The following is a 14,989-nucleotide window of genomic DNA, read 5'->3' as shown; positions in this document are numbered from 1 at the left end:
CCCAGGAATGTTGCCAAGTGTCTATAAAAGGAGAGATCTGAAAGCAGCATTTCAGATCCTTTTCTTGTAACCCTTGGATCTCCTTTTTAATCATAAGAACAAATCCCCACAAAGATTGTTTGTGGATTAGACCAGCCTTTAATTTGGATGTTGGATTTGTCCCTGAGGTTTCATCTTAGCATAAGGGGTAGATCAAATATCTGTTTCCTGCAGGGGACCAGACGTGGAGGCTAGCTCTTAAGGTGACTGTGGTGTTTGGAAATGCAGAATCTTGACCTTCAAGCTGTTCAGGTATTTCCATGACTGCTAAGCTACTAGAGCTGTCAGAGAGACAGCAGGTCAGCCATTTGTTGGAATTTGTTACTCTACTGAATGCCTTACGTTAATTGTTAGGGGCCAGGGGGGAAAAATAACCTCGAGGTTGAGGAGACAAATAATTAGACTAATGTCAGAAGTGCAAAAAGAGTAAGAGCTAAGTGCTTTGGAGTACTTGATAGAATTTTGAGTTTTGTCTCCTTATATAAACCAATATATTTATTGATTCACTTTTTTTTTTGAGACGGAGTCATACTCTGTCACCCAGATTGGAGTGCAGAAGCACAATCTTGGCTTACTACAATCTCCGCCTCCCAGATTCAAGCAGTTCTCGTGCCTCAGCCTCCTGAGTAGCTGGGATTACAGGCGCGCACCACCATGCCCAGCTAATTTTTGTACTTTTAGTAGAGACAGGGTTTCACCATATTGGCCAGGCTGATCTAGAACTCCTGACCTCAGGTGATCTACCTGCCTTGGCCTCCTAAAGTGCTGCTGGGATTACAGACGTGAGCCACCTTGCCCAGCTCTGATTCACTTGGGTTTTTTTGTTTTTTTTTGTTTGTTTTTTTAAGACTGAGTCTCACTCTGTCCCCCAGGCTGGAGTGCAGTGGCAACGTCTCGGCTCACTGCAACCTCCTGCTCCTGGGTTCAAGTGATTCTCCTGCCTCACCTTCTCAAGTAGCTGGGATTAGACATGTGCCACCACACCCAGCTAATTTTTGTATTTTTAGTAGAGACACGGTTTCACCATATTGGCCAGGCTGGTTTCAAACTCCTGACCTTAGGTGATGCATCCGCCTCGGCCTCCCAAAATGCTGGGATTACTGGTGCCACACCCAGCCTGATTCACTTTCCATTATGAGTTTTAGTGTGTACTATCCTCTCTGGGAAACTTTTGGACAATGTGTTACATATACATGCATAAGAGGCCCAATTAGGGTAAATTCTGACAGTTTTGGAGCTTAAATTAGCCCCCCAATGCAGAGTAAGGTACATGCATTTGTAAAGCAGCGTGAGTGATTTCCAGTCTGTGCCAGGAAGCAGAAAGAACACAGTGGTTAAGAGCTTAGTAACCCATTTTCAACTCCTAGTCAGTGTGTGAGCATCTAACTTTATTGTAAACTAATATCTAGGAGGAAAAAAAGCAAGCAACTTCTTGAGGTTTTCAGACTTTGCCTTGCAGACTTTGGGGTTGAGAGCATCAGTAGTAAATGCCATCACTCTCTGCTTCTCTCCTGTTGAGGGCTTTATGTGATGCTGTGTGTGAGTGGGTCCCTCAGCCACTCCCAGGAGGGCAGTGCTGCTCCTCCGAAGGAAGAAAGTTTGGGGAGGGATGTAGCCATTTGTTCTACATCCCACGTGAGCCTCCCTGGCTGTAATGCTAAGGCTTCTTGTTGCTTAAGAGAGCTTTACTGAAGACAGAGGCTTTCATATTTTTAATCATTTTTATATCCAAAATAGTCAATTTGCCATCCTAAAGTCGACTTTGCATTCTTTCCAACTGCCACCAACTCCCCAGGATCTAAGTTTAGTATCTGTTCTGTTTTTAACTTAACTCTGCGATACCTTTTCTCACCTACCATAAGGGTCACTGTTGACCCTCCCATAACAAAAGACAGGTTAACAGAGAAAATATAACAGTTTTATTTAATCAAAGTTTTCTTATGACACAGGAGTCTTCAGAATTGAAATCTCCCAAACTCAGGGAAAACTATTTTTATGCTTAGGTTTGGTGAAGAATGTAAGGCCATGTAAAAATATTGGACAAAAAAGGTATGATCTGGCTGGGCAGGGTGGCTCACACCTGTTATCCTAGCACTTTGCTGAGGTGGGAGGATTGCTTGAACCCAGGAGGTCGAGACCAGCTTGGACAACATGGCAAGACCTACTCTGTACAAAAAATTTAAAAATTAGCTGGGTGTGGTGGTATACACCTGGAGTCCCCGCTACTCGGGAGGCTAAGGCAGAAGGATCACTTTAGTCCAGGAGGTTGAGCCTGCAGTTAGCCGTGATCGTGCCACTGCACGCCAGCCTGAGCAACAGCATGTGATGCATCTATAAATAAAAAACAAAACAAAATAAATCAAACAAAAAGAGTGTGATCTAACAGTAATGGACTGAGGTGGGAAACCCAGCAAGATCTGTCTGTACAGAATTATTCTTGACCTCTGTGTAGCATTTCTTGCTCTCTGTTATCGGGCAGGACCCATTCTAGAATGATGGTCTTATGATCTACTATCAAACCAGACAGATCAGGTAATTTATTTATGGCCAGGAAGTTGAGGCTGCTGTGAGCCATGTTTGTGGCCTTGCACTCCAGCGTGGGCGACAGAGCAACACACAGTTTCAGATAAAACAAAAAACAACAACAAGCACTCATTATGCTAAAGTGCCATACTTTGGAGTATTGTTTTCTGAGCCTCAACAACTGATTTGTCAATGTTTTAGTATTTTGACTCCATGATCAATTATCTGTTCTACAAATTCTCAATAAGCCAGAATAAATTCCTGTGTATTTTCTGTGGTTCCATTGACTACACTTTAATAATAATAGCAAGACTTTTTTCGTTGTTTTGCCACAAAGATTGTAGAAGACTAAATTGGGATGTATTATCTAAAGTTCCTGTAAAATAATCCATGTTTAGTAAGATAATGTGAAACTTCAAGAACCTAAGATCCTAAGTAAGGTTCTTAATTAGTTGCAACTAGCATGAGCAACCCTCCTAATGTAAATCAACAGCCTGGTTTAACTTGAATTAGTTGGAATGCCCATCCACAATCCTCATCTACTTCCATTTTGGAAAAGGCTTCTATTCACTTTCGAACAGTATTATTTTAGGAAAATTGTACTATGCACGTTTGTTGAATTTCATACAAAAGGATCCTGATTTAATTAGAGATATAGTTTTACACTTTAGTCTACTTTTTAAACTGGGCTGTCAATGCTGTCAAATTTCATAGCTGTCAAATAGACATTGCTTTTTCACAGTTCTCTACAAGATGTGACAGTGCTGTTGTTTATCTTTTATGCACATAGGATTAAACATGTGACCTGTGGAAGAGTACTTGATATGATGTCAGTTGAATGAGGAAGCCAGTCCCCTTAAATGAGTTAGATGTGGGGCAAAATGATTTTAACTTGGAATTGTGTTTAAAATTCACTCTCATTCAGTCCAGTTTGTGTTCTCTTTAGTCTCCTCCTACAGTATGCAAAAGTATGAGCAAGAGGGTGGCTTATAAGCATCCTTGTCTTCTATTTAATTTTATTTTGAATCCTTCCTCTGCTGCTTCTAGGGTAGTTAATGTTCTTCACTAGATCTTATATTAGCAGAGCTGTCCAGACTTGGCACTCCAGGGTATTCCAGATAGAGTGCCATTTAGCAGGGGGCTTATGTTTTTCTTCACTCAGAAGGACAACAGGACAAAATCAGGAGTGCATGGTGAATTAGAACACAAGGCTTTGCTTGCGTCTTCCCAGTTTCATTATTGTCAGGTTCCCTGTTGGCCTGTTCTCCTTATCCCTGTGGTGGTCTTTGTGTTCTTATGCTGGCCTTACAGTTGCCATTCCTTGGTGACTCAAATGGCCATGTTAAAATATCTGGGATATTCTTATCCTCGGCCAGCACTTTGAAGGGAGCAACAGATACCCATTCTGTTCACCCTATGTCCCTAGTCCTTACCCAGTGCCTGATTTTTTACAGTGGCATTTGATAAATATTTCTAAATAATTGAATGTAACTTATCTGACCCTCGGTTTCCTCCCCTGCAAAGTGAGACAGCAACTGAAGATGACATTGTGAGGCCCAAGTGAGATAACACTAATAGCAACACATATTATCAGCTCTTTATTATATATGATTTTATTTGCCCATAAAAGTGTTTTTTTAAGCCCAAAAGTAGCATGCATGTATAGGTAGTTGTTTTTGCTTTCTGTTCAACGTCAGCCAAAAGATTTAGAGGTTAATTTGAGAAACACTACACTATGGGAGGTGGCAATAGGTCATAAGCCTGCAAATGTACACTTGGAAAGCAAGGCTTGTGGTGTCTCTTCTCCTCTTCCCTTTCCCCTCTCCCCCTCCTTCTGCCCTCTCCCTTCTCCCATCTTCCTTTTCCCTTCTCTTCACTTCCCTGTCCCCTCTCCTCTATGGCGAGTTCATTTTGTTACCCATTGCAAAAAGCCTAATCAAATGTGCCTTTGTTAGCAGTTTACAAAGTGTATGCTGAATGTGGTTTGTGTGCCTTAAATTTGTAATGGAATTAGAGGGCAGCCAGAGGACTGTGAATTTCCTTTTGGGTGGAAACCATTCTGTTTAGTAAACTTGAAGCTTTTGTCACTTGAGACCTCCGAGAAAATAAAGCTGAAGTGGGTGAGGCCAGTGTTCTTTGCCCATACTTTATTCACTATTTGGATCACCTGTTTCAGCTCTCCAGGCAGTGACTTCTTACGTAATTGTTTTTCATAGGGCAGTCCAGATGCAAAGAGTACCAATGAATCTGCCTCCAGCTGAATAAACCATGGAGAGGAAAAACCCATCCAGAGAGAGCCCCAGAAGACTCTCCGCCAAAGTAGGCAAAAGCACAGAGATGAAAAAAGTGGCTCGTCAGCTCGGGATGGCTGCTGCTGAGTCAGACAAGGACTCTGGCTTTTCAGGTTAAAAATATCTTCTCCTTCCTCTGTTTTGGAGTGAATGCTTTGCCTGAAAAATTTCCTACCCAAAACTCATTTATGTGATAAGGATGGGATGCTTTCATGCACAGGAGAAAGAATTACCTGATGCCTCAGCATGGTAATTCTGATGCCATATGTCAGGGTACCCATCAAAATCACTGTAGGGTTAGTTGTGAAAGAATTATTTGACATCTTTTTTTCAACTTAGACTCTGAATCTTACACTTCCAACTATTGCAACTGGTTACTAGAAAAATGTATTTAAATACTCATAATTCTGTTGTTTTAGTTCCTTTTTCATAGGAATTATTACATTGTAGGGGGAAGATGCTACTGCATATTGTCACCATGTAACAAATTTGAAGACTCCCAGTTAAATACTGATAATTTGTAAGGTAACTTTTTCATTGAGAAAGTACTTGTGTTTAGAAAAGTACCCCTTACCCCTTCTCCCAGACCCTATGCATTTTGTATTTGGACTCGGAGCCACCTGGCCCAGTTCTAAACTTGAGTATCTATTAGCGATAAGAAAATAGAACAGTTTTCCTTACAAGTTTGTCTTAAACCTTACCCAAAGGGGCTAGCTGCATATACATTGAATCTTTTAGTTTTGTACTGGGTCTATTTTTTTATTTCCCAGTCTGAGGGTAGTGGCTTGAATATGGCGGTAGTGTGATTTTTGACCCAGGGATGCAGAGGGGTGATGCTGAGGGATTTTGGCCGAGTCAACATCCTGAGAGTAGAACCTCTCAAGATTTATATTATCCAGACTCACAAAGAAAAATCAATCCATTTTGATTTATTACAGTGAGAAATGCTGTTAGGAAAACTAGAACTCTCTTGTCTTTAGATTGGCATATTTTCTCCCTGTAGGCATGCTGCTTGAAAAGGCAAATTATAAATAGACTGTTGCTCAAAGACGAAAAGGATTAGATTAAGAGGAATTAGTTGCCCTGCCCAGAGCCGGGACAGCCCAGGGAAGGGCAGGCCAACCTGTAGCCCTTTGGATTGTTTCCCAGCCCTGCCTCATCATTAGGCTCACCTGAGGCATTTGTTAAAAATATTGATCACCAAACCCCTTTCCTGGTGACTCTTTCAGGAGTCTGGAAAGGGCCTGGAATGCGGGTTTTTTTTAAAAACAAGTGTTTCCGTTGTATGATCGGACAGGTTTGGGAAACATTGGAGGCCTAGTGTCTCTTTTTTTCTTTTAATATCATGTTTGCTTTTTGTCTGTTTCTCATTTCATGAAGGTAATACGTGCTCATTGTAGAAGCTTAGAAATTTAGGAAAGCACAAAGAAGAAAATAAACATTATCCACAATCCTGCCATCTATTATTTCCAGTACTGTTGACATTTTGACACTTCTGAGAACTTCAACTTTGTCAGGCCAGCTGTTTTAAGAATATTGTACTACTCAGACATAAGGTAGTATTAAAATAATCAAACTCATTATGCCCCAGAAAGTACTCAGTGAATGCCATTGGAATGCTTCTAGCCACTCTTGGGCCAGGTACCAGTGATTTCCTCACTGCCTGAGTTACCTTAGAGTAGGATGAAATTTGCAAAATCAAGACAATTTTTTCCATTTTAATTACACATTTGTATTTCAAACCTATACAAAAGCAAATGAATACCCCATAACCCCATATATCTATCATTTTGCCATATATGCTTTCTCTCTCTCTCTCTCTACACGCACACATAGACACACACAAACTATTTGAAAGTAAATTGCAAACACTTGACATTTTACCCCTAAATAGCTTCAGTACAAATTTCCTAAAAACAAGAACATTCTTCTATATAGTTATAATATCATTATCATACCTAAGAAATGTAACACTGATACTTATTAGCTACACTTCATATTCAGATTTTACCCCATTGTCCCAATAATGTCCTTTAGCGCTCTTTGACTTTTTGTCTGTCTGTTTTGGATCCAGGATCCAGCTGAAGATTGAGCATTGCATTTAGTTGTTGTGTCCTTTAGTCTGGTTTAGTCTGTAACCACTCCCCTATCTTTTCTTTCCCATTTTTTCTTTCCTCTTTCTTTATGACGTTGACATCTTTGAATGAGTCGGGCCTGTTGCTTTGTAGAATGTCTCACCCTCTGGATTTTCTGGTAGTGTCCCCACCATTAGGATCAAGATAAACATCTTGACTAAAATACTGTGTTGTTGATGTTTTATTTTTTCCATTACAACATGTGGAGACTCATAAGTAAGTCTTACTATTGGTGATGCTCTGGTTGGTTGATCACTTGGCTAAGATAGTGTATACCAGACTTATCATAAAAGCACTCTTTTCTCTTTGTAATTAATAAGTAATTTAGGGACAATACTTTGTAATTGTGTGACTATCCTATTTCCCAACAAACTCTTTACCAGAGTTAGCATCCATTGATGATCCTTGCCTGAATCAGTACATTGGTGGTTTAAAAGTGGTGATCTTCTAATTTTACCATTCTTTGTAGATCATTAGCTGACCTTCTTCTGTAAAAACTTCTTTCCCTCCTCCCTCTTCTTTGAGTATCACTAATGTATTCATGAATTCTTTTGTAATTCAGTTTGTCCGTCCATTAAAATCATTATTTCTGATACTCAAATTGTCTCAAATTTGGCCAGTGGGAGGCCCTTCAGGATAGCTTTTGTGTCCCTTTGACACTTCTCTGTTAGTGTTTGAGCACTTCTTTGCTTTCTGGGACAACAAGCTGTCCAGGTTTATCTCATACCTTGCCTGTCAAAGTCTTAGAATCAGCTGTTTCTCCAAGGAGCCCTCATTTCCTTTACATGCAGAATGGCATTTAGAAACTAAGATCTGGGTATCCAATATGTACATTGTATCTGGACTCATTTGTTTTTGGTCTTATGGTTCTTAACTAGAGGTGCACATTTGGATTACTTGTGTTTTATGAAAATATACCTAACCATGGAACCAGGTAAATCACTTCAGTAGATCAAGGGAAGGATCGCAACATTCATAATTTTTGAAAAGTGTCACTGGAGATTCTAAGTAATATCTCCATTGATGCATATCCTTCTGGTCATACAGTCTTCATTAAGCTGGAGAAAATATAATTGTTGACAGTACATTCACATAAATGACAGTCACATTTCAGTTCTGCCTCATCCAGATGACTTTGAGAGTCTTGATGTGCATTTAGGCTACTTCCAGACTCCTCGACAGCAGGGTACAACAGTCTCTTAGTTTACTCCAGCAGGTATCTAAGTACATCCTTTTTGCATGAAATTTACATAGAGTAACCTTATTTTCTTTGCCTTGGAGAACATCTTTCTATCACCCATTGTGCAGGATCCCCAAACAAAAGGCACACTCAGCATGCACTTAGGATACCATCAAAAGGGGTGGGACGTTGAGGACAGACAACAGAAAGAAGTAAACTTCAGCTTTGATGAACTTATCCAGAATTTTACAATTAGAAAATCTAGGAAGACACTTTTTAAATTTCAGTATGGATGGCTGGGCCTGGTGGCTCACGCCGGTAGTCCCAGCACTTTGGGAGGCTGAGGTGGATGCATTACCTAAGGTCAGGAGTTTGAGACCAGCCTAGCCAACAAGGTGAAACTCTGTCTCTACTAAAAATACAAAAAATTAGCTGGATGTGATGGTGCATGCCTGTAATCCCAGCTACTCGGGAAACCGAGACAGGAGAATCTCTTGAACCCCGGAGGCAGAGGTTGCAGTGAGCCAAGATCATGCCACTGCACTGCAGCCTGGGTGACAGAATGAGACTCTGTCTTAAATCAATAAATACATACATAAATTTATTTCAGAATGGATGTAAGTTTTGAGGTTTACAGATTGGTTTTTTTAATTATTGTAATTACATCTTGTAGTACCCAAACCCTTTGAAGCTCTTAATCCTACTGTGGGCCATACCCATCTCCTTTCTCAACAACAGATTCTCGAAAGTAATAAACTAACTTTGAAGCCTTGAACTCATTTCTCCTGTACACTGGTGATGATTACTTTCCTGTGAGCCCTAACTGAGGCAGGTTTTTATCTGTAAGAGAGTTAGAAAGGAAGTCAAACTTGTCTTAGGGCAATGATTCTTAATCTGTGGGGGAGGAGGGATTAATTACCAATCCCGTTGAAAATCCAGTGAAAGCTAAAAGCCTTCTTCTCAATAAAATTCACAAAAACACATCACAAGTGTTGCATTCAATTTCAAGAGGTCCATAGCTCCTTAGGAGTCTGGTTAAGAGTCCCTGTCTAGAGCCTAAGTGAATTGACCATTCTTCTGCCCACCAGATGGGAGCTCAGAATGTCTGAGTTCCGCAGAGCAGATGGAGTCCGAGGACATGCTGAGCGCCTTAGGCTGGAGCAGAGAAGACAGGCCGAGGCAGAACTCCAAAACTGCAAAGAATGCCTTCCCAACGCTGTCTCCCATGGTCGTCATGAAGAATGTGCTGGTCAAACAGGTGAGGAGGACTAATATCACCTAAAGCCTTTGCAAATAAAAATTTCTGAGCTTCCTGTGTATAAAGGAAGAGATTTATACTCTCTCTGCCAAGGATAGGTTTTAGAAACAAAACAGACCACTAGAACCACACCAATGTGTACTTTCTGTCCTGGGGAGCGATGTTATCTTTCAAGTGCTGACACTGTTTTAAAAAGGAATACAAGAATCATGACATGCGTTCTCATCTTTGAGACAGTTAGGTTGTTTTATTTTTGTATTCATAGTTTGTCCAAAGGGACCCTGAAGTGTATGTAAAGGAACCAAGCAGAAATGGCATCACTTCAGTGGTGTATTCTAACATATGGCAGAGTTTAGGTTAGAAACAAAAGAAGCTCTTTTTAATATGAATTGCCCTGGGAATTTAGGAATGTAGAATACATTTATTTGCTTCAGAATAAATAACAGAGGCAATTTCCTTTTTTTATGCATATGATGAGCATTTTCCTAGTAGTCAATCAGAGCCCATCATGAGTGATGAAGCTGCTCCTGGTTCAGGTATGGGAACACCAGCAGAATCCACACAGCATTGTTGTGGAATGGAAACACATCCTGTTTGGGGCTTTATTACATAACTATGTTTATTATATGATTATTGTTTAGATATGAAAGAAAAGATTGAGGTGAAAATCTAAGTTAAGCTCTAGTGTTTGAAACTGAGAACTTGATCATATAGACTTAAGTTAGAATAGAGAAGTCTGAGAATAGAAAAGATTGATTTCAGCCAAAGAAGTTTAATCTTACTGGACTTTCCTCTGAAAATATATCAGTTTTCGTATGGGTCCATTGATGAGACTACTTGAAGATTGTGAAATTTGAAATCTGGCTTGGGTAGTTGACTTTTCTTCGGTAGGTAAAATGTTAGAACATGGCTTTAGCCTGACAGGAAATCTTAATGTCTTAGCTATTACCCAGTTATGTCTGAGGAACACAAACTGATTTCAACAAGGCAGCCTAGTGAGTTCTGAAGAAGAATTTGAAGATTTTTGCTTGGTAAATCACATCTCAGCTGGAAGCATGGCTCTCTTATTGAAAGGAAAAGAATAGAGACAGGAAATGGAGCCCATGTGAGATGGCCCTGGCCCTACCAGTGCCACCAGAGCTTCTCCTGGGCTTCCTTTCTCCCAGTTCTTTTTCTCCCTGCCTTCCTCTCTGGCTTCCTTGTCCCTTTCTTGTGTGTCTGTGTTTATATCCCTTCTTTGTTGTAGGCTAGGCTGGCAGCTCCAGAAGGCTGAGAACAGCCCACACACAGTTACAGAGTGAGTAGGCTTTTCCAGCAGAGCCACATTCTTCAGGACAAAGACCCGCCAAGAAGGCTGCTGGGCCTGATCTGGAGCGAAGAGAGTTGGGGACAGGCTGACCTAAGGGAGTATCTGGGAGTTTTGTTTTGGTTTTTAAAAACGTACCAGAATCCAGCATATTCTAAAATTAAAATAATGATACACATTTAAAACCCTCTGCATGTTGTGTAACGTCTTGATTATTGCTGCTTGGTTTTCAATGCTTTTCTTTTGGGAGTCTGATTCCATCTCTGTCACTAGACAGTGTGATCTTGTACATTATTAACCACCGTGGATATCAGCTTCTTCATCTTTAATATGAAGGCTTTATGTGAAATGATTCTGAGATCCTGTCAAAGTCTAAAATTTTGTTCCGTATTCCCTCAGATGATTTCAACATGAATAATACAATTTGTAAAATCTAACAATTAGAACAAATTATCTAAATATCTGTTAGGTCAGTGAGCGTAACAGTAGCATTAGGAAGTGCAGTCCAGTAAAATCATGAGAAAGCAATGCATTAGGTATTTTCCGGATCCATTTGCCTCGTAGGTCAGCCCTGGAGAAGGCATGGAGTTTTGCTTCTGACTGAGTTGGAACAGGCTAATCTCTACTTCAAAAGACCTCTTGATTTTGGATATCCTTTGACAAGGAAATATGTTTTCTGGATCTAGCATTGCTTGCCTTAGCATATCCTGGAGTATCTTTGAACGTCAAGAGGGCTCCAGATCATTCCAGCCTTTGCATGAGAAATGAATTATAGTGGGCCTAAAGTTCATCACCTTGCATCCAAGAAACTGAAATGTGTGCAAAATGGTGTGCACATGTACATGTATGGGAAGACAGTGTGTAATGTTCTTCAGATAAATCAAATGACCCCATTTGACCCCACTGAGGATATGAACCTCTGTCAGGTTTGCCCTCTGCCTGGCCTCATCTATACTCAAATTTTTGGGACCAGGTTGGAACTGGATTGGCTTTCAAACATTGGAGACAAGTAGCCATGTTCTTCTTTATTGGATTTTATCAGAATCAATACTTTAATTAAAAATAATGTGTGATTGAGGAATAATAAAACAAAGGCAGTATAGCAGAATGGTTCAGATGGGTTTTAGAGTCAGACAGAGGATGGAATCCTAACTGCATCACTTAGTAACTTGGTGACTTAAGTTATTTCAACTAAGCCTCAGTTTCCTGTTTATGAAGGGAAATAGTAACTACTTCATGAGATTGTTATATGGATTAAGTAACTCACATAAAATATTACACACAGTGTAGCCTGTAGTCAGCACCAATACATTGTTATTATTTTGAATGGTTTTAGGATCCCGGATGTCACTGCCTTAAAAACAGGGACCCACAGACTCTTGACAATATGGGTTTTTTTTCTGTTTTTGTTGTTGTTGTTGTTTGTTTGTTTTTGAGACCAAATCTTGCTCTGTTGCCCAGGCTGGAGTGCAGTGGTGCGATCTCGGTTCACGGCAACCTCCACCTCCTGGGTTCAAGTGATTCTCCTGTATCAGCCTCCTGAGTAGCTGGGACTACAGGCGCGCACCAACACACCCAACTAATTTTTTGTATTTTTAGTAGAGACGGAGCTTCGCATGTTGGCCAGGCTGGTCTCAAGCTCCTGACCTCAGGTGATCAGTCCATCTCAGCCTCCCAAAATACTGGGATTACAGGCATGACCCACCACGCCCCGCCCAATATGTTACATTTTAATCAAAAGTTATTTTCAGGTAAAAGGGGTTCCAGGTGTAACTAAATGAAGATACACTTTGTTGTAAAGTCACATTTTAACTTATACCAGGCAATCCATATTTTTATTTTAGTTGTGACCTTAGCTATGTCATTACTTTACCTGCCCATTTCTTTTTCTGAGTGATAACACTTGAATAAAAATAGGTATTTCCTCCAACTTTCCCTTAGGAAAAGTTAAAAAAAAAAAAAAAAGTATTTGTGATATCAGACACAAATAGATGTTCAAGCCAGTATGTGAGGGAAGCTCTGTCCTCGAAATTGTTCTACACATCTGAGTATCCGCTTTCCCCTTTGACAGAAGCTTCACTCTATCCTTTCAGCAGTAATAAGTAGTGTGCTGCTCTCCTCCTTTGTCTTCAGGGCAGCAGCTCATCCCAGCTCCAGTCGTGGACTGTCCAGCCCTCCTTTGAAGTGATCTCAACACAGCCACAGCTCTTATTCCTTCATCCACCTGTGCCATCTCCCGTCAGTCCATGTCACACTGGCGAGAAAAAGTCCGACTCCAGGAACTACTTGCCCATTCTAAATTCTTACACCAAAATAGCCCCACATCCAGGCAAAAGGGGCCTTTCCCTTGGCCCAGAAGAAAAAGGAGCAAGTGGGGTGCAAAAGAAAATCTGTACCGAGAGACTTGGGCCTAGCTTGTCTTCCAGTGAGCCAGCCAAGGCTGGTGCCGTTCCGCCCAGTCCCTCCACACCAGCACCGCCCAGCGCCAAACTTGCCGAGGACTCGACTCTGCAGGGTGTGCCCTCCCTGGTGGCAGGTGGAAGTCCACAGACTCTTCAGCCGGTATCCAGCAGTCACGTGGCTAAAGCTCCCAGTCTGACCTTTGCTTCCCCCGCCAGTCCTGTCTGCGCATCCGACAGCACTCCGCACGGGTTAGAGAGCAACTCTCCCCTTTCACCACTGTCTGCTAATTATAGCTCACCTTTATGGGCTGCAGAGCACCTCTGCCGCAGCCCAGATATCTTTTCAGAGCAACGGCAGAGCAAACATAGGCGCTTTCAGAATACCCTAGTAGTCCTACACAAATCAGGTTTGCTGGAGATCACTTTGAAAACGAAGGAGTTGATTCGTCAGAACCAGGCAACTCAGGTAGAACTAGACCAGCTGAAGGAGCAAACCCAGCTGTTTATAGAGGCCATCAAAAGCAGGGCCCCTCAGGCTTGGGCCAAGCTGCAGGCATCTTTAACACCTGGGTCCAGTAATGCAGGCAGTGACCTAGAAGCATTCTCTGATCACCCAGACATATAGCACAGAGGCACATTTTCCTGTTACTTGAGTGGTTCTTTTAGCTCGTTTGCTGTTACCTACTCCTGTTTCCCAAAGCTTATGTAAGAGCTTTTCCTTCTAAACTTAAACTGTGTCGTGGTTCACTTAGGAAGCCACATGCGAATACCTGGCTGCTGTCTTAACTTGTGGTCTGGGCACAGGATACATATGTCCCTGTTCCACTGAGGACCTCAGTTTCGGAGTGCCCTTGAGCCCCTTTTCCTTAGCCTGAAGGTGCTTCGATGGATCATGGGGCAGAGCAGGAGATGATTGTGTGGGGTTCTTCCTGCTGTCACCTCCCACTATCCCACTTACTAACCAGGATCAAGGGTGCAGTAACACAAATGAGGATACAGACAACACCTGTTGAGTCAGGGAGTAGGTGACACAAGGAAACCTTCATGGATCTTCCCTTGCCTGTCTTAGTCACAGAGAGAAATAGGCAGTGTGTTTGCATTCCACAAGGCATCGTGCCAGTTGGGTGAGACCTAAAATGCCCTGGGCACAGGTTACACCCTGTTGCAAGCACTTAATCACTCAACGCTTTGTTTTCTTAAACTTGAAAGTCAAGGGAAAGGGTAGTACCATCTGACATCTACACTTTCATTACAAGTCAGATTTCTCTTAAACTAGCAGGCAAAAAAAAAAAAATACTTCCAAATTTTAAGGTATGGAATGGATGCAGTACCATCTGGAATTATAGTCAGTGAATTGCTTTTTTGACTTAGAAACTGAAGGAAATAGACATGGCCCACATATCTCATGGTCAGGAGCTAGACAATTCTGGTAACTTAGGCTTTCTTTCTCTCTTCTTTTGAAACAGTGTTACCTGTTTTATGTCTAAAAATCTTAAGGATAGTTTCAGTCGTTCCTGGGGATGTTGTATAAGTTAACTCTGTTGCCACCTTGGTTTTTGTCTCATTTATTTTGGTAAAAGAAGTTATTATGCTTGATAAACTTTGAATTAAATACAATTGTCTTAAGGGTATGATAATAAGTCCACAAAAAAATTAGAAAGGGATGTGAAAAGAAAAAGAAACCATTTTCTTTTCACATCCCACGTTTTCACTTGTTCCATGTCATAGTGATGGGAAGCAGTTACAGAGCAGCATCTTCTGTGTTTCCTTCATGTGTTAGATATTGGCAACAAAGCCAAAAGTGTAATGTTGATTATATGAAGTTCATCTCAAAATGGAGAACATGACCAGAGTT

General features: G+C 41.2%; 1 protein-coding gene across 4 annotated transcripts in view; it reads left to right on the top strand.

The window, feature by feature from the left end:
- Positions 1-14,776, top strand: part of CIPC (CLOCK interacting pacemaker) — a 103,052-nt gene extending 88,276 nt beyond the window's left edge. For 2 of the 4 annotated variants that reach the window (XM_037738508.1, XM_037738505.1), the window contains exons 2-4: positions 4,779-4,966; positions 9,257-9,426; positions 12,866-13,759. In XM_037738508.1, coding sequence (XP_037594436.1) covers positions 4,831-4,966; positions 9,257-9,426; positions 12,866-13,759 — 1,200 coding nt within the window. In that variant the 5' untranslated portion in view covers positions 4,779-4,830. Of the gene's footprint in view, positions 1-206; positions 292-4,778; positions 4,967-9,256; positions 9,427-12,865 lie in introns of those variants that run through there. The other 2 variants (XM_037738506.1, XM_017528568.2) reach the window with 2 other exon arrangements.
- Positions 14,777-14,989: the final 213 nt, after the last annotated feature.

This window comes from Cebus imitator, unplaced genomic scaffold, assembly GCF_001604975.1.
Source record: "Cebus imitator isolate Cc_AM_T3 unplaced genomic scaffold, Cebus_imitator-1.0 Scaffold54, whole genome shotgun sequence".
NCBI classification, from domain to species: domain Eukaryota; kingdom Metazoa; phylum Chordata; class Mammalia; order Primates; family Cebidae; genus Cebus; species Cebus imitator.
The sequence above is the reverse complement of the archived record's forward strand: the minus strand, read 5'-3'. Positions and strand labels throughout refer to the sequence as shown.